The 20147-nt window shown below is 44.3% G+C and overlaps 1 protein-coding gene across 4 annotated transcripts in view; it reads right to left on the bottom strand.

The window, feature by feature from the left end:
* The window catches only part of RAB3B (RAB3B, member RAS oncogene family), a 133480-nt gene that overhangs the window by 23875 nt on the left and 89458 nt on the right, over positions 1–20147 (bottom strand). For all 4 annotated transcript variants that reach the window (XM_050961686.1, XM_050961683.1, XM_050961684.1 and 1 more), the window contains one exon: positions 16273–16391. In XM_050961686.1, coding sequence (XP_050817643.1) covers positions 16273–16391 — 119 coding nt within the window. The remainder of the gene's footprint in view (positions 1–16272; positions 16392–20147) is intronic.

The raw sequence follows: 20147 nt of genomic DNA, 5'->3' as shown, positions 1-20147 counted from the left end.
TCCAATGTCTGGGGACTGGCTAGTGGCATGGTGATGAGATTTACTAGAGTTGTAAATAGGTGTCACGGCAGCGAGGCTGTAGCCTCCGGAGAGTCGAGGTAGGCCCCCATGAACTCCAGTCTCTGGACATTGTGAATGTTGATTTCTGTTTGTTTATTTATTGGCCTAGACGTGTGAAGAGAACTATTGCCTTGAGTAGTTTCTTGTGCCTCTTCTTGTGTCAATCCTTTGACTAAGCAATCATCAAAATAGGGGAATATTATCTTGTCTGCGGAGGTGGGCAGACACCACCACGAGAAATTTAAAGGATATCCGTGGTGCAGTAGAAGTGGTCTGCTCCTAGAACAAACCTGAGGAACTTCCTGTCTGAGGGATGTATTGTTTCATGAAAAGATGCATCCTGGAAGTCAAAGGTCGAGAACCAGTCCCCCTATTTCCAGTGCTGGAATTATGGTTGCTGGTGTAACCATCCTGAATCATTGGGTCATCACCAATTTCTTAAGTCATCTCAATTCCAGAATGGGCTTCCATCTTCCAATTTTTTTCTGGGTTAGAAAATAATGTGAATAGAAACTCTTCCCTCTGTGTTGTGTTGGTACTGGTTCTACTGCATATAGGTGTATCAGATGGTTTACTTCCTGTCACAGTAGATGTTCATGAGAAAGGGCCCAGAAGAGGGATGGAGAGGGAGGGTGTTAGAGGGAATGGAGGTAAACTGGATGGAATAGTCAGTCTCGATGACCTCTAATACCTATTTGTCTGATGGGAAGGTCTGCCAAGCTGGGTGGAATAGGTTTAGACAGTCTCTGAATAAATAGATGGTTGTGGATGTTTCCAGCTGTTCCAGATGTTTTGAAGATGTGGGACTATCTCAAACCCTAGACCAAGCCCTCAAAATTGTTGTTTGGAAGGAGGTTGCTGGGATATCAAAGGCTAGGAAGGGGGCAGTCATCATCTTGTGGGGCACTGCTTTCGCCTTTTTGGGTCATATTGCTCCTGGGGTTGTGTATAAGGCGCAGATTGAAATCTCTGCACTCAGTAAGACTTGCCCTGTTTTTTCTTCTGTTTAGGTGTGTATGTGCCCAAGGATTCAGAGTTGCTTTGGACTCCTTCAACATGTGAAGGGACTCGTCTGTTTTCATTGCGAACAGCTTGCGGCCTTCAAATGGAGATCCTCAACCACTGATTGTACCTTCTTGGGAAACCCGCAGAGGTAGAGCTAAGAAGCTCGTTGCATGACTACAGCCATGGCGATAGGGCATGTCATGTCTGCTGAGTCCAGTGAGGCTTGCAAAGCTGTTCGAGCGAGGAGGTGGCTCTCCAAGATGGTCATTCTGAAATAATACTTTTTGTCTTCAGGAAGAAAATATATAAATTCAGACATGGGTGGCACACGAACTGCTCGTTGTGGGTGGCTAACCCCCAGCCTTGCCCCTTTGCCCGAGGCCATGCCCTCCCCCACCAGAGACCCATCAGTGCTGCTGCAGACCCCCCTCCCCAGCCCTCCTGGCCCCAGCCCTCCCAGCCACAGCCCCAGAGTGGCAGGTAGACTCCAGCCCCAGAGCCAGGCAGGCCGCATGACCCCAGTGCCCCCACCACCAGTGCGCCGGGAGGGAGGCACAGTCTCAGCACCCTGAGCCCTAGAGTGCCAGGCAGCACGGCCCCAACATCCCAGCCCTGTAGTGCTGGGTGGCACAAGCACTGGCCCCAGGCGTTCCAAGTCCCAGCCACAGGCTGCCCTACCCACAAGCACAGGAAAGAGAGGAAAGCCAGAGGGGGCCTGGCGGCAGAGTGTGGACAGGTCCACACCAGGCTGTTTGGGGAAGTTTAGCCTCCCCTAGCCTATGATACCCGCCACCCATTAATTCAGATAATTTTGAATAATTTGTATAATTATATTTGGCCAGCAATGCCTTGTAGTTAGTGATCCTAAATTGTAAGGTTGCTGACGAGTAGGCCTTACGTCCAAAAAGATCTCATCTCTTCTAGTCGTACGGGGTGGTTCTGGAGTGAGCTTGATGTGGGATGCGAAAACAGAAATTCCCTTCCTTTAGAAGGAATATTTTTTATCTATCCTTTTGCAGGTGGGTGAGATTGTTGCCAGGGTCTGCCAGATGGTTTTGGCCGGGTCTATGAGAATGTTGTTAATTGGCAGGGCCATCCTGGAGGAGGTTGAAATATGTCAGAGTAGATTTCTCCTTCATCCTTATCACTAGATAAGGGGGGAGCTGTTCTGGGCAGTGTGGCAAGTTGGCTCGATACTGAGTATGCTGGACTGAGGTCAGCACTGAGGAGAGGAGATTCCGGCACTGGGGTGACCAGAAGATCCTTGTGGCAGAGGAATTGCTGAGGTATCAGGAGCATCAGTACCAATCAGTAGGCTCGTGTGCTATGTGCTGTAAAGGCAGAAGGTGGTGCTATAGCCTGTAACAGTGCTGAGTTGCTCCAACAGTACGGAGGCAGAGGTTTTAGGTTTCCCTTTGCTGCTTGTTTCCAAGCAAGCCCACTTAGGGTCTTTTGCTCACACAGTACCTATGGTACTGGATGGTCCCACTACATCAGCGGTGGAAGGTGCTGGTGCGGTTTGTACTGATGGGGTCTGCAGAGTCAGAAAATGCCATTTTTTGGAGGATTCCTGAGGAGGTGAGGTTGGAGCCCGCTTTTTGCCACCTTCTTGGCAGAATGTTCTTTTACCTGAGCAGGTGGAGGGGAACCTCAGTTGGAGGCTGCCATGGGAGACCAGTGTCCAGGGAGGGTCTGTGATCTGGGCTCAGACACTAGGCGCAGAAACTTCTCCATCATGAGGAGCTCTAACTGCAGGTCCCTTGCCTTCCTGTCATAGGCTTTCAAATTGTGGCAGTGTGAACACTTCTGTGGAATGTGTGTCTTGCCAAGGCAGCAGGCACCCTGTGAATGCCTATCAGCAACCAGGATAGACAATCTGCACATAAGCTGGATATGAGTTAACAGTGTGCTCTTGTTGCCAAGAAGGCAAATGGCATTTTGGGCTGTAAAAGTAGGGGCACTGCCAGCAGATTGAGGGACGTGATCATTCCCCTCTATTCGACGTTGGTGAGGCCTCATCTGGAGTACTGTGTCCAGTTTTGGGCCCCACACTACAAGAAGGATGTGGAAAAATTGGAAAGAGTCCAGCAGAGGGCAACAAAAATGATTAGGGGGCTGAAGCACATGACTTATGAGGAGAGGCTGAGGGAACTGGGATTGTTTAGTCTGCAGAAGAGAAGAATGAGGGGGGATTTGATAGCTGCTTTCAACTACCTGAAAGGGGTTTCAAAGAGGGTGGATCTAGACTGTCCTCAGTAGCACCAGATGACAGAACAAGGAGTAATGGTCTCAAGTTGCAGGGGGGGAGGTTTAGGTTGGATATTAGGAAAAACTTTTTCACTAGGAGGGTGGTGAAGCACTGGAATGGGTTACCTAGGGAGGTGATGGAATCTCCTCTCTCAATTTTTTAAGGTCAGGCTTGACAAAGCCCTGGCTAGAATGATTTAGTTGGGAATTGGTCCTCCTTTGCACAAGGTGTTGGACTAGATGACTTTCTGAGGTCCCTTCCAACCCTGATATTCTATGATAAGGCAGTGTTTAAACCTGGAGAGCCGAATATGCCCCTCAGAGAAGGGTTTTCTCCCATGAGGGAGGGTAACTCTGCTACTCTAAGGTATATCTAACAATTGAAACTTAATTTCCTCATATAAGAGAGCCTTTTTGTTTGTGTTTTGATAAGAAAAAATAAATGGGGAAGGGTAAGTCACTTTTTAACTACTAACTAAGCAATTGGAATCCTAAATTAGATCAACGAAAGCTAAACTACAGAGGCGCTGCTATGTCTCAAGCCAAGGGTGGTAGAGAAGGAAGTGGGGGGGGGGGTTTGGTCACATGGTGCTATGTAACCCCTTGAGGCGGTGCAAGACGGGGACAGCGCACGTGATACCCAACCAGGTGCTGCTACTACAAATCTCTGATTACAAGTGCAGGGGCGCAGATGCACTTCAAGTGGAGCACCCACAGGGACACTCCTGGAAGAAGAACTCCATAGATTCTTGACTCATCACTCTATGAGCCAGTATCATTTCCATCATCTCCTGCATGAGTTTCTGCCCTCTCGTTCTTATCCAGGTCCTCATCTCAGGCAGCTGCTGGGAAAGCAGGAAAACTACACTATCCAGACCTAGTAGAAAGAAGAGGCAGGTCAGAGTGTGATTAAGATGCTGATGGGTACTGCCACCTATGACACCTCCCAGCCTCCCCTGGGACCTCATTCACAAAGACTGAATAAGAAAGGAACTAAAGAGAAGTGATGCAGGACCGTAAGATACTGGCTTTGTGTTTATCAGCAAGTGCAATGTCCTGCTCTAGTATCTGGCCTATATAGAGAATAAAAATTAGAGGAACTTTTCTTTAGCTCAGGTGTTAGAGGCCTGTGTTTTTGCAGCTTAAATATAAGGTTTCTACTTCCAGCTCCCTATCTAAATATGAGTGATTTGCCTGTCTTCAGAAACTTTGTCACTGGACTCTGAACTCGCTCAAAAAGGAAGGAATGGAGCTACTGAAGAACATCTACCCCTGCTAGATCACTTGAGAAATCCAATAAAATCAGCATTAAAACCTGATCTTTGTCCCTTGCCAGAAGGAGTTCATCCATCAAAGATTCTAATGATATCGCCCTACCGTACTGTGACACAGAGGCCCATTGCTGCCAATGGGCAAAGCATTCATTGTTCTTTACAAGCAACTCCTGACAAACTCACTGCATCTAATACACCGCTTTCATGGTATTGATCCTTGTAGGGCAGTATGTGAGATCTTTACACAAAGCTTGTAATTTATCAATATTCACAATCATTGTGAGATGTGTGGACGAGCAGTATTTAAGGAATAAAATAACTATATTGAAAAATATACCTTATATGGTATTGGAGTAAGAGTTAGTCACCAGGAAACCATCTGTCTCAGTGATGACCCATTCAAACTGGAGGGAATTCACCCCATCCACGATTAGCCAGTGATGTAATGCAAAGCTCAATTGTCTACCCTTGTCCCTCTCCAAACAGTCAATGAAAAACCATCAAAGACAACTGCAAACCATCAAAAACCAACAAGATGAAAAGGGAATGTTGTAACAGACTGGAGAACAACATGTCTTTGAATAAACATAGAAGACTGGTTCAATATATCACAGGGTGAAGATAGACACTGTGCACCCATTCACTGAGGAGACAGCTTGCACAAGGGTGTTTCATGAAAGATTGCATCTTGGTTCCTGGGAAGCTGGTCGGCTCTGCAACAGACTGAACTTCTGTGTGGGGGTGGAGGGGGGAATCTATTTTCTTGGAAAGGAAAGGTAATACATATATGGCCAAGTTCGTGTTTTAATTATTTTGTTTTATATTGTAACCATTTATTTCCATCATTCCCTCTTGTTTCTAGTGGAGCCTCTATTTTTCTCTTAAATAAACCTTCTGTTGTTTTATTGTAAGTGCTCACAAGTGCTGTGCTTTATATAGGGGTGGTGATTTGGGTAAAACTGGTAAACTGGGGTACACTGCTCCTGTGGGAACAGAGGATCGGGGATTGTTGTGAGTAGCCAGTGTCAGGGGCTGGGTATCACAGGGGAATGCATCAAGGGACTCAGGCGCACCTCTTGTTAACCTGTGACGTAAAGAAAGGGCCAGCATAACCCAGAAGAGAGTGCTTAGTGGCTAACAGGCTGGTGATATTAGAGGGCTACCACAGGCAAGAAGCCTCATGCTGGAGACGGGGTAAGGAGGTGACTCACAGTCTTGGGTATCCCAAGAACCATTACACATACCCAGATGTAAAGCCAGAAATATAAAAGCTGACCTCTTCCCTCTCATATCACCCTCAGCCCCACCTGCTTTGCAGTAAATTGGTTAGACTATTTCTGCTAAAGATAATCAGGGTTCAAGTTTGCTCTAAGTTACATCTCTGCAACTCTCAGGGCAAAATGTAGCCCAAGAAACTGAAATTCTGTGCAGTAATGTAAGCATGAGGCTTCGCAGTCATTTTATTTGTTTTCACTTATTGGTTAACAGGCCACTTAGCTCAAATTGTACCTGCCTATAAAAATGACTAATATTTCCATCTGACAGCTATTTCCATCCAGAAGAGTTATAGCAACAAGACATTAATCTTCTAAGCTAAATCATGCCTCAAATTAATCAGCAGAGTGACTCCCATTATCTTTATTACATTAGGTTTCAGGAAATATGGCAAAGTAAAAAAAAAACAAAAAAGCATTTTGAAAGGTAAAGAAGCACTCAGGATAAATCTGACCCAAATTTAGATTTGGCAAACATAATACTTCTTTTGACATTAGGTTCCATAAAATATTTGCATGAATTAAACAAACAAGATCCCACTGGATTTTTTGTAAACATATAAACTCTCCCCCTACAACATTTGTAAGCAAAGCACTGTAGCAGTGTTCTAGGGTATAAGGACCTGGCAGTGAAATTGACAGGGTACTTTATCATTGACTTCTGAAAGAGCAGGATTTCACCCTGGAAAGGATGATAGTAAATTAGAATGAACATGACTATTCTACTTTAATTCTCCTACCTGGCAGAAATATAAAAAAGTAAATAAATATGATTAAAAATACATAAGATTTTTAAAATTACTGAATCTTTAGTAATGTAAAGTATGATACATAAATACTTTTTAAATACATTGCAAAAATTTCAAATGTGGGTATCTAAAGTTAGACATCTAAATAAAAGTGGACTGATTTTCAGAGATGTAGAGCACTGGTAGCTCACATATAAGTCAATGGCCCTGAATCACCACTGCATGGCACCTTGCACATTCATGCCTAGCTATGCGAAATGTGTGTAAGGTGGTTCCATAGGTCTGAGGGAATGGAGAATTCAGACCTGGTTTTGTTGCACACTCACTTTGCACAGATTTAAACAGCTACACAAGATGCAAGCTAGTGGAAAATGAGGCCTTACAGGAGCCACTGGTGCTCAGTGCCTCCAAAAATGAGGCCACTTTTATTTAGGTGCCTAAATCACAGAATCAAAGAATCTGAGGGTTAGAAGAGACCTCAGGAGGTCATCTAGTCCAACCCCCTGCACAAAGCAAGACCAATCCCCAACTAAATCATCCCAGCCAGGGTTTCATCAAGCCTGACCTTAAAAACCTCTAAGGAAGGAGATTCCACCACCTCCCCAGGTAACCCATTCCAGTGCTTCACCACCATCCTAGTGAAAAAGGTTTTCCTAATATCCAACCTAAACCTCCCCCACTGCAACTTGAGACCAAGACTCCTTGTTCTGTCATCTGGTACCACTGAGAACAGTCTAGATCCATCCTCTTTGGATCCCCCTTTCAGATAGTTGAAAGCAGCTATTAAACTCCCCCTCATTCTTCCCTTCTGCAGACTAAATAATCCTAGTTCCCACAGCCTCTCCTCATAAATCATGTGCTCCAACCCCCTAATCATTTTTGTTGCCCTCCGCTGGACTCTGTCCAATTTTTCCACATCCTTCTTGTAGTGTAGGGCCCAAAACTGGACACAGTACTCCAGATGAGGCTTCACTAATGCCAAATAGAAGGGAATGATCACGACCCTCAATCTGCTGGCAATGCTCCTACTTATACAGCCCCAAATGCCGTTAGCCTTCTTGGCAACAAGGGCACACTGTTAACTCATATCCAGCTTCTCGTCCACTGTAACCCCTAGGTCCTTTTCTGCAGAACTGCTGCCTAGCCACTAGGTCCCTAGTCTGTAGCAGAGCATGGGATTCTTCCGTTCCAAGTGCAGGACTCTGCACTTGTCCTTGTTGAACCTCATCAGGTTTGTTTTGGCCCAATCCTCCAATTCGTCTAGGTTCCTCTGTATCCCATTCCTACCTTCCAGCGTATCTACCACTCCTTCCAGTTTAGTGTCACCTGCAAACTTGCTGAGGGTGCAATCCACGCCATCCTCCAGATCATTAATGAAGATATTGAACAAAACCAGCCCCAGGACCGACTCTTGGGGGACTCTGCTTGATACCGGCTGCCAACTAGACATGGAGCCATTGATCACCACCCATTGAGCCTGATGATCTAGCCAGCTTTCTATCTACCCTACAGTCCATTCATGCAGCCCATACCTTAACTTGCTGGCAAAAATACTGTGGGACACCATATCAAAAACTTTGGTAAAATCAAGAAATAAACATGTCCAATGCTTTACCCTCATCCACAGAGCCAGTAATCTCCTCATAGAAGGCAATTAGGTTAGTCATGACTTGCCCTTGGTGAATTCATGCTGACTGTTGCTGATCACTTTCCTCTCCTCTAAGTGCTTCAGGACTGATTTCTTGAGGACCTGTTCCATGATTTTTCCAGGGACTGAGGTGAGGCTGACTGGCCTGTACTTCCTCGGATCCTCCTCCTTCCCTTTTTAAAAGATGGGCACTACATTAGCCTTTTTCCAGTCATCTGGGACCTCCCCTGATCGCCAGGAGTTTTCAAAGATAATGGCCAATGGCTCTGCAATCACATCCGCCAACTCCTTTAGCACCCTCAGATGCAGCGCATCTGGCCCCATGGACTTGTGCTCACCTAGCTTTTCTAAATAGTCCTGAACCACTTCTTTCTCCATGGAGGGCTGGCCACCTCCTCCCCATACTGTGCTGCCCAGTGCAGTAGTCTGGGAGCTGACCTTGTTTGTGAAGACAGAGGCAAAAAAATCATTGAGTACATTAGCTTCTTCCACATCCTCTGTCACTAGGTTGCCTCTCTCATTCAGTGAGGGGCCCACACTTTCCTTGACCTTCTTCTTGTTGCTAAGATACCTGAAGAAACCCTTCTTGTTACTCTTAACATCCTCTGCTAGCTGCATCTCCAATATGGGTTTCGGTGCCGAACTTTAGCACCCACATTTTTTAAAAAAGCTATTGTACAATTTTTAACTAATGCCTTTAACTAAAAACACACCTCTCTCTCTCTTAAGGAACTGACTGAAGCAATATCTGAGCCATTAGCAATTATCTTTGAGAACCATGGACCTATCTATAAAAAGGGAAATGAGGACAACCCAGAGAATTATAGACCAGACAGCTAAACTTCAATAGTGGAAAGATAATGGAGCAAATAATCAAGCAATCAATTTGTAAGCACCTAAGAGATAATAAGGTGGTAAATAACAGAACAAAATCATGTCAAATCATCCTAATATCCTTCTTTGACAAGGAAACAAGCCTTGTGGATGGGGGGAAGCAATAGATGTGATATATCTCGACTTCTGTAAGGGCTTGTCTACACTTAAAATGCTTCAGATGTGCAGTTGTAGTGCTTCATGAAGACACTATCCAGGCCGACAGGAGTTCTCCTCCTGTTGGAGTACGTAATCCACCTCCCCAAGAGGTGGTAACTTGTCTACACTGGGGGTTAGGTGAGTTTAACTGTGTCGCTCAAGAGTGTAGATTTTTCACACCCCTGAGCGATGTAGTTATACTGACCTAATTTCCTAGTGTAGACCAGGCCTAACGCTTTTTATACCGTATCACATGACCTACTTATAAACAAACTAGGGAAATATAGCCTAGATGAACCTACTATAAGATGAGTGCAAAACTGGTTGTAAAAGCATGTTCAGAGAGTAGTTATCAATGGTTCACAATCAAGCCTAAGGGCATATGAAGCAGGTTCCTCAGCGATCTGTCCTGGGTCCTGTTCTACTCAATATCTTCATAAATGATTTGGATAATGGTATAGAGTACACGCTTATAAAGTATAAGTACCTGGGGACTAGAAGCCAGGTCTGCAAAGTCTAGGACAGCTGATATTCACACAGTGCAACCAGAAGGCCATGCAAAGGCACAGCCAAGGAGCATATGAAGAGTATGCGCCTCTGGAAGTACTGCCCAAAAGATCCCGAGTGACGGTATCCTGCGGCCCTCTGATTGGCCAAGTGCCATATTTAACCTCAGGGGTTGTCCAGTGAACCACACAGACTTTGGCCAGCTGCAGTGCCAGTCTTTGCTTGATCTCCAATCTCCAACTCCAGCCTGACTGTGAACCTGATTCCTGCCTCCTGATTCTAACCTGATACTACCTTTGCTCTCTAGGCTCCAATCCTGGCCTGACTCTGACCCTGACTCTTGCAAATCCTCCAACTCCAGCCTGGCAACCTACTGTCACTGATTGGCAGACCTTAGCCCAGGTGTGACCACTGGGCAGGACCACCTACTCCCTGGTCTCTTATATAAAGTTTCTGGACCATACCAAGCTGGGATGGGTTGCAAGCACTTTGGCGGGGGGAAGGGGAAGAGTGGGGGGGGGGCCGGGCCAAGGTTCAGGACTGCTGACACCACACTTTTAGGCAGTTTCTGGCATTCCTGTCTTCAAGTATGTAAAAGATTGTTACAAAGAGGAGGGTAATAATTGTTCTTAACCACTGAAGACAGTACAAGAAAAGTAACGGGCTTAAATTGCAGCAAGGGAGATACGGGTTAGACAATAGGAAAAACTTTCTAACTGTAAGGGTAGTTAAGCAGTGGAAAAAATTACCTAGGGAGGTTTTGGAATCTCTGTCCCTAGAAGTTTTTAAGAACAGGTTAGATAAACACCTGTCAGGGATGGTCTAAATAATACTCAGTCCTGGCTCAGTGCATAGGACTGGACTAGGTGACCATCAAGGTCACTGCTAGTCCTCCATTTTTATGGTTCTTTTTCCCTCTCTCTTTCAGGATTTTATAAAGATTCCTATTACGACACCTATTACCTAAGGTCCTGGCAAAATGAATGAGTGGAAAACTCATGTCATACAGATGTTTTCCTTTCACTTAACCTCAGACAGGGTAGTATGACTTGTATATTCATAGTCTGTATGCAGTTTTTCTGAGTCTGTGTCTCACTGTCACTGTTCCTATGGGAAGACTTCTAACTGAGGCCTGGTCTATACACATAGTTGTACTGTTTGACTAAAGGTGTGATTTTGTACTGATTTAGTTAAACCAATGTCACTTTGTGCGTTGACGCTATTAGTTTAAACCTGGCTTATATCACGTTAGCTTGCTTTGGTAAATATACAGGCACAAGCTAAACTGATATTACCAGTTTAAACTGATACAAGAACATGCACACAAAAGTTGTACCAGTTTAATGAACTGATTTAATTTACACTGGTGCAACTTGCCTGTTGTCAAGCCCTAAGACTAGCAATTCTAACTATGCTTTCTCCAAAAGCATTCTTTCCTCTGATCACAGGTTGCACGGAATCCATTTAGACTGTGCAACTTGCAGTTCTGAAGTCAATTGCTTTCAAGAGTACTCAAAATACATGACATTTAACTTGGAGAATAGTGAAAGAAGCTCTCCTCTGATATACTTGGCATTTTGATAGTTTGTCAAGTGTCAGGGGGTGGCCGTGTTAGTCTGTATCCACAAAAACAACAAGGAGTCCGGTGGCACCTTAAAGATTAACAGATTTATTTGGGCATAAGCTTTCGTGGGTAAAAAACCACTTCTTCAAATGCATGGAGTGCAAATTACAGACGCAGGCATTATATGATGACACATGAAGAGAAGGGAGTTACTTCACAAGTGGAGAACCGGTGCTGAGAGGGTCAATTCGATCAGGGTGGATGTAGTCCACTTCCAATAACAGATGAGGAAGTGTCAATTTCAAGAGAGGCAAAGTCCCTATTCAAGTCCAAATTAATGGTGTTAAATTTGCAAATGAACTTTAGTTCTGCTGTTTCTCTTTGAAGTCTGTTTCTGAAGTTTTTTTGTTAGTGTAGCTACTTTTAAATCTGTTATAGAATGTCCAGGAAGACTGAAGTGTTCTCCTACTGGCTTTTGTATGTTACCATTCCTCAGGGTATGTTGGCCCTGTCAGCTGTGTAGTTGCACTCAACAACGGAGGTCTGCCAGATATGTTTGCCAACCTGGGCAATCAGGAAAAGGAATTTCAAAAATTCACAGGGCTTTAAAGGGGAGGGAGGTCTTCCAGTCTTCATGACCTTTGGGCAGTGAAGTTCACAATGGTGATGAGAGCGGTCAGTGTGGGGCATTGTGAGACAGCTTCTGGAGAACAGTTAGGGTTGACATAAGTAACACAGTGTCTACACTTGCACTTCATAGACCATGACTCTACACGGCTTGGGGAGGTGGTGTTACTATGTTGGCATAACAGGGCACTTACGTAAGTGGAAGACAAATTTAAATGAAGACACATACTCAACTAGGTTGGCATAAACTGCCTTGCATCGACCTAACTTTGTAGTGTAGACCAGGCCTGAAATGATGGTGAAGAGTCTGTTCCCTCAGTACAACCAGTACTCACCCGGCTATCAGACTCCCAAACTGTATATGAGAAACTATCAAATTAGATCATAAACTGCAGGTAGAGGCTTCCTAGGACACATTATTATGTGCATTTGTTCTGTTTTACTAACTCAAGGAAAGCAATTGTTGCCAGAACGGGATGGTTCCTAGGTCCTTCATTCTCACGTTACCCTTTGTTATGTCTCTCTAGAAAGGTATGACCAGTCTCTCTCTCTCACACCAGAGTGCCATATCACCCTCCTTGCTGTTCCACAAGAACAGTCATATTCACACAACGCACAGTCAACCTGTGGAACTCCTTGCCAAAGGATGTTGTGAAGGCCAATATTATAACAGGGTTCAAAAAAGAACTAGATAAATTCATAGAGGATAGGTCCATCAATGGCTATTAGCCAGAATAGGCAGATATGGTGTCCCTAGCCTCTGTTTGCCAGAAACTGGGAATGGGTGACAGGGGATGGATCATTTGATGATTACCTGTTCTCTTCATTTCCTCCAGGGCACCTGGCATTGGCCACTGTCGGAAGACGGGATACTTTGGTCTGACCCAGCATGGCCATTCTTATGTTCTTATTCCTTAACTGGAAAACCAAGTGGCCCCATCACATATGCAGTGGTATGATTCTGTAGATGACCAAAGGAGATCTGAAGTGTGGGAGTACAACTCCAGAATGAAATACTCTAAATATCAGTAGCTGGGATTAATTGGCCAAAATGCCCATTAGACTTTTGGAGCTCTGAGTGGTCACTTGAGTATGCAAAACAACCATTAACAGAAGGGACTCTCCTTTAGTTCATGGTTCCACACATGATATGATTCATACTTGTGCTTGTGAGTTTAACAGCTAATTAAGTATGGAGTTCCTCATTATTTAGGCATAAATCTGCAGTAGTTTCTAATCAAAACTGTGTTTAACATGTCTTGATGGAAATGCTCCTTTAGTGTTTGAATGCTGGACAGCATATTGTTATACAGATGGGAAAGTGATGTATAGCTTCTAGTAATACATATGCTTTCTGCATAATTATAATGACCCTGAGATCTCATAAACACACATTATTGAAGAGAACTGTTATTCAACAGAAACCTGAACTGAACTTGATGTTGACAGTTAATACCAAAACTATCATATTTCCACTGCCAGATAATTCCAGAACAAGTTTTGATGTGCTTTAATGGTGATCATTTAGGGAAACTGTAAAAGTCACATTCATGTCTCTATCAGACTCCAGCAAGGTCACTAAAAGCCCTGCAAATCATTCTAGATTCCTTAAATCATTGGGCTGCCTCTTTGCAAACTGACAAACCCTTTCTACTATATGACCCATAAGCACTAAGAGAAGAAAAAGGAGTGATTACAGTAAGCTGTTTTAGAAATTCTTTGGCCTTGCTCTCACTGAAGAGGGAAAAGACCTAGCCCTACAGTTAAGCTGTATATTTTCTGAGTGAAAGCTGTTCTAACATTGCACTAACATTAAGCTGGGTATACATTCTAGTACCAGATTATGTTTCAGCCATTTATATAGAAGACAGAAAGAAAATCAGCATTTTCTCAATGTCAGCTTCAACTTGCAAGCCCAAAGACAGATATTATTTTTTAGCTTAAAATGTAAATTGACCAATGGCTTCATATTTTTCATTGCAAAAGCCAAATTATTTTCAAAGTGTATAATTCAAGAGCCAGGTGTAAATCACTGTAGCTCTACTGAAGTTAACGAAACTACTCCAATTTATACTTGCTGAAGATCTGGCCCAGAGACTAGTTTTAGGGTTAAACCCTCCCACTCCCCAACAACACTAATTTATTACTCCCCCATTTCCCTCAACCACACACTGAATACAGTTTTAAGTCAGAATTTAAAAAGAATTCTCCATACATCTGAGCACCATCTTACTTGGGCTCTTTGCTGAGAATGTGGCAGCACTGGACCATTAGTCAGTCAGTGCCTTGGGTTTTCAAAGCTTGCTCTCAGCCACTTGCAAATAAGAGGCCTTGAACTGGTCACTGAGGAACTGTAAATGAAGGAGCTGTTGGGCTCCTGATGCCAATGCTCACAAGTCTTCATTCACTTGAGCCTCACCAAGCCCTATGTTGTGGTGTATAAATAGTGTTGGGATTTTTTTAGAAGGGATATAACCTTGTATGCTTTAGGGCATAAACCAACCAATCTGAGAGGGGTTAGGGAGAAACTGAGCAGATTATTCCATAGCTATCCACCAAGAGGTTTTTTAACCTTCCTCTGAAGCACCTAGCATTTGCTGCTTTCAGTCAAGTTATTGGACTAGACCCTTGGCAGACCACCACCCTCAACAGTCCCAGGTTTCATGGGACTCTCCCACCTTGACCCACAAACTCTCCTGTCCCACAGAGCTGGCTGGGTTTGGCTCCCCACTCTAGGAGTTGCAACCTGACCTCTGATGCACTTAGTCACACAGCACTGTTCAGGTTTGGCCTGACCCCAGTACCATGCACCAGGGGACAGGCTGCAACCCCTGGATTGGAGGGCCAAGCCCAGACAGCCCATGGGACAAGAGCTGCAGGAGACACCGCTATGGGGTGAGCGTGAGATAGGCTCGCTCTGCAACTCCTCCACCCCCCCCACACACACACACTGAGGCCTTTCCCAGGGCATCCACACACACACGTTACACCCCTCTCCCCCAGGGCAGGACCTGGCATGGGTTGATGACCCAGCACCCCTCCGTTGCCCCGTGGTGACCGGACATGTACAGGTTCCCTTTTGACTGGACTTTCTAGTTGAAAATCAGACACCTGGCAACACTGACACTGGGCCATATTCTCAGTATGATCAGCATATTTTTAGGAACAATAAACACCTCCAACAGGTGCAGGTAATACAAATTGGTCTCCTGTGTGCTGTTGCTTCCTCCTGAATTTAAGTTTGTTTGCCACATGCTGTTGTCTCCTTCTCTGGCTGTGAAAAAACATTTTCAAAGGAACACAAATAAGAGATTCTCCAATCCTTAACCCTGCTCACTGCAACACATGCATTCCTTGGACATAAGGCCTATTAATGGTTAAAGATATATATATTTTTTTATCAGAGCCCCTTGTGAAAGTATTGAAAGTTACTCTCTACTCCGTTACACTTTCAGGGCTCGACCCTCCCCAGCTAAGCTAAGGTGCTTCAAAAAGCCACGAAGCATATATTGAAAGGTTCAGTATTATTTTTTCCCCATTAATACTTTATTTGGGTCTTAGGTAGCTTTAACCACATGCACTCTCAGTACAGCAATGATAATGGTTCACTAAGGTTGCAGTGAGTATAATGGAACTGAACCAGGCACCACAGCTGAAAATTGGTTAGACCAATTAACCTTTTCCATAGAGTTCATAAAGGATAATTGGAAAACCTCAGCTAAAGTTTTCAAAACTTCCTTTGTCACACAGGAACCCAAGTTCCATTTTCAAAAGTGATTAGGTTCTTAAATGCCTAAATCACATTTGAAAATGGGATTAAGTGCTTTTAGAAATTTTACCCTTCTTCTTTAGATTTTACCCAGGTTATAATAATGATTGGCTGTGTCCAATTGTCCCATAAAACCAGCATTTTACCGGGTTGTAGTGGCTCTATAGGGAAGAACCTCAATAACCCATAAGTGTTGTGTATTACCATATATATTTTTTTGCTGTGAACAACAGCTTTAAAAATCCATCACTGGAAATAAAATCTTTTATAAAATAATTTTTTTTAAACCCTAAAGGAACTAGCTAGTGGAGTTGTGCAACTTTTTCTCAAGCGCAATTCCATAGTGAAACATTTCTTCTGAATTTCAAATGAATGATGAAGAACATAGCAATACAAAGCAACTGCAGGGAGGTAAGGAAATTACTCCCAACCCACATGAAACAGTCAACAAGCATTGGTGAAGAGATAACTGGCTTAAAAAATAAAAAAGAGGGATTACAATAATTTGTTCCATACCAGTCCTGCACTGCATTAAACGACTCTTCACTGGTGATATCATACATCAGGATGAACCCCATAGCGCCTCGATAATAGGCTGTAGTGATGGTCCTGTATCTCTCTTGCCCAGCAGTATCCTAAATAAAAAATGGAAGTGGTTAGGCTTTGTGGCCCAGGGTCACAGAAATAAGAACTAAAAGTTAGGGTCCTACACCCATATTTAGGCAACTAAATGAGTGTTCTGATTTTCAGAGATGCTGAGTACCCAACAGCTCCCACAGCAGTAATTGATTTCTGTTTATATTTTAGTATTAATTATGTTTCTGCATTAATTATGTTCTGATCATTGTATTTGGATGTGTCCTGTTAAAAAAAAATACGGGAAAATGTCAACCCTTTAATTGCTGTTCCCTGCCACACGCTCTGTGCAGCAGCAGAATGTTGCAGAGTTCACTGAATGTCAACACTTCCAAGGAAATGGAAATGGGACAGCAGTCAAGAGCTATTCTGTGTAAAGAGTGCATAAGAATTTAGCACTGATGAGAGTGTGAAATCTTTGGTTTAGACACAAAGTGGATGCTGCAAGTGCCTTTTGTGAAAGTGCTGTTTAAAACAGTACTATGTGAAAACACACTAGGAAACATTTAGTGCTCACCAGTAGGGTCTACATGGATCGGTTAATGCACAGCACATTAATGCGCTTTGGAAATCACACCCCAGTAAAGCACATTACCCCACTATGTAGACAAGCCCCTGCCTGCGGGGCTACCTTGAGGTGGAGACAGTAGCTCAGGGTTTGTCTGCACATTAAACTTATTCCAGATGAAATTAAAATGTGAATTTTAGGGCTTGTCTACACAGGGACATTCAGGAAAATGAATCTGAATTAACTGAAGGTGTGAATTAGGCAAATAGTATTAAATCCCTGTATTGATACTGTAAAAAGCAACAAAGAGTCCTGTGGCACCTTATAGACTAACAGACGTATTAGAGCATAAGCTTTCGTGGGTGAATACCCACTTAGTCGGATGCATGTTAGACTAACTGGGCTACCCCTCTGATGTATGGATACTGTCATTCAGAATTCAAGTGGCTTTAATTCAGATTAGTTTAATTCACGAAGTAAATACGAGTATCCACCCAGGAATTTTGAAGGAGTGTGTCCACACAGTCATTTATTATGGTCTAACTAATCCACTTAAAAGTTACTTTGGATTAATTTTGCACAGCGTCCCCTCGTAGGCAAGCACTCAAATGAAATAACTTCCAGAATAACTCCAGCAGTGTACTTTTATTCTAGAATAAAAGTGCCTTTTTCTGGTTTAGCTCAATCCACTTCCGAAGTGTTTTAAACTAATTTATGTACATAAGGATTTATTCAGGAAGTGGGTATTCACCCACAAAATCTTATGCTCCAATACATCTGTTAGTCTTTAAGATGCCACAAGACTCTTTGCTGCTTTATTCAGGAATAGTTATTCCGGAATACCTATTCAGTAATAATTTCATGTGTAGACAAACCCTCAGTCTCCATGTCCATTCAATTTTTGGCCTATCTGCTGGGACTGTCAATGTGGATATGAAATATTGGTGAGTTTTACACTGACACATGGCTACAGGAAACCATTTCACATAGGCCATCTGTGACACTGGCAGACCAGGTGGCAGCTCATGCCAAGGTCCCCATGTCTCAGCTGAATACTCACAAGTACATAGCTGTAGTCAGTCTGGCTCACCTGTGTGTTAGTATTAGAATTATAAGACTGTGTTTAGACTTTACTGAATGGTCATGAGTTGCTGCATGCATTAATCTCACTTATAACATTGGTAGCCATATTGTAAGGTAATAGTTAAGTGGTTGTATTGTGAACCTCTGTGACTGCATAAATCACAAACCAGGAGAGAGACTAATTAGTGTGAAGGGCTGACCTTTAAGAATAAGTATTATGCCCTTCCCAAAAGGAAAGTTCCATCAATACTAGACATACTACTGTTGGACATTGCACCTGGAATTTCCTATGTATTGCAACAAGAGGACAAAAGACTTCTGTTATTCTGCTCTCCTCCCTGTGAAGATGACTCCGGCAAGTGGACCGCTCCCATTAGCTGAACTTGCAGCTCTGAGCACATGGCAGGAGGGGAATAAAAGCCCTCCAACAAAAGGAACTTGGAATCTTTATGTTGTTTGAACGGGGAGGTGTGGGGGGAAGGTTTTCTAGACATAAGCAAGAGCTTTCCAGCTACTCAGCCTGTATTTGCCCGAAGGGATGTATAGATCTTGCTGACTACAGACACTTCTATTATCTTTTGAAACTTAAGAATGTAACTCAATTGTGTATATATGTTAACTAGCTTTAACCTTGTAAATAACTCTCTTCCTTTTCCTATTTAATACATCTTTACATAGATTATTATATGATTGGCTACAAGCATTGTCTTTGGTATGATTGTGACATACCAGGATACAATCCAGACTAAGGAGTAGCTGAGTCAACCCTAGCCTGTAACCTCAGGTGCCCTTTACAATGTCTTGCTGCTGTAGCCTCCAGCCTGGACTGCTCACAAACAGCTTCCAGCATGTAAGTCACTCCCAGCTGTGTGTGTGCTGCAACCAGTCAGCCGTACCTTGGCTCTTACCAGCCTTCAGAGCAGATGCTGGCCCACTGGGAGCTCTAAGCAGGAATATCTCCCCCGCCCCCCGACACACAATACTAAAACCAGGCAAGTTCTTATAATAAAAATTGAATAGGGTGCCCCCTGGAGCTGCTTGGAGCCCGAAGCAATTGCTTAGTCTGCTTATGCCTACCACCAGCTCTGCCAGTCTTGGTTATGCTACAGGGTGAGACCAACACTCCCCTGCTCCTATATTGCCCGGCTCTCTCCTCGACAGTGAAAATATGTTGAGTCTATTGTGCCTTCAAAGGAATAATAGCACACAACTTGCTACCCCAAATGGAGTTATCTAGACGCTTGTTTTACTGTTATCCCTAATCCAGTGTGTTCAAGTTTATTAACTACAGAGAGATAGATTTTAAGTGAGTACAAGTAATGAGGCATAAAAGTCAGAAATAGTTACAAAAAATAAAAGATAAAATGCCTACTGGTACCTAACTTAGAGTCAAAGCAAAGTTTTCTCACCACATGCTTTTAACTGTCTTACTGACCAAACTCTTTAGGCCAGGACTCTTTTCCCAGAGTCTAACATAGGGGTGGGGGATCTATGGCCCGCAGGCCGGATCCAGCCCGCTGCTTCATTTCATCCGGCCCACGGCAAGTCTCCGCACTATGGGCCAAAAGCCCCAAGCTTCGGTGTCCCCCCTACGGGACTGGAGCCACAAGCGCCAGCTCGCCAGAAGTCCAGTCAGCTCCACACAGCTCCCGGCAGCGACCGGCACATCTCTGTGGCCCTTAGGAGCAGAGGTGATTAGGGAAGCACCGCACACTGCCCCCGCCCCCAGTGCCTGCTCCACAGCTCCAATAGTTGGGAACTTCAGCCAAGGGGAGCTGTGGGGGTGGCGCCTGTGGGTGCGGCGCCTGTGGGTGCAGGCAGCACACACAACGCAGAGCGCCATTGCCCCTCCGCCTAGGGGCTGAACATTCAGAGACTTCTGGGAGCAGCACGGAGTCCCAGCAGGCAGGGAGCCTGCCTTAGCCCTGCTGTGCCGCCAACCAGGAGCCACCTGAAGTAAGCACTATCCAGCCAGGGCCCGCACCCCGCACCTCCTGCCTCAAGTCGGAACCCCCTCCCGCACTCCAAAGCCCTTGGCCCTAGTCTGGAGCCCCCCTGTACCCCAAAACTCTCATCCACAGCCCCACAACAGATCCCACACTTCCAGCCAGAGCCCTCACCTCTGTCTGCACCCCAGTCCTCTGCTCCAGCCCAGAAACCCTTC

This window comes from Gopherus flavomarginatus, chromosome 7, assembly GCF_025201925.1.
Source record: "Gopherus flavomarginatus isolate rGopFla2 chromosome 7, rGopFla2.mat.asm, whole genome shotgun sequence".
NCBI lineage: Eukaryota > Metazoa > Chordata > Testudines > Testudinidae > Gopherus > Gopherus flavomarginatus.
The sequence above is the reverse complement of the archived record's forward strand: the minus strand, read 5'-3'. Positions and strand labels throughout refer to the sequence as shown.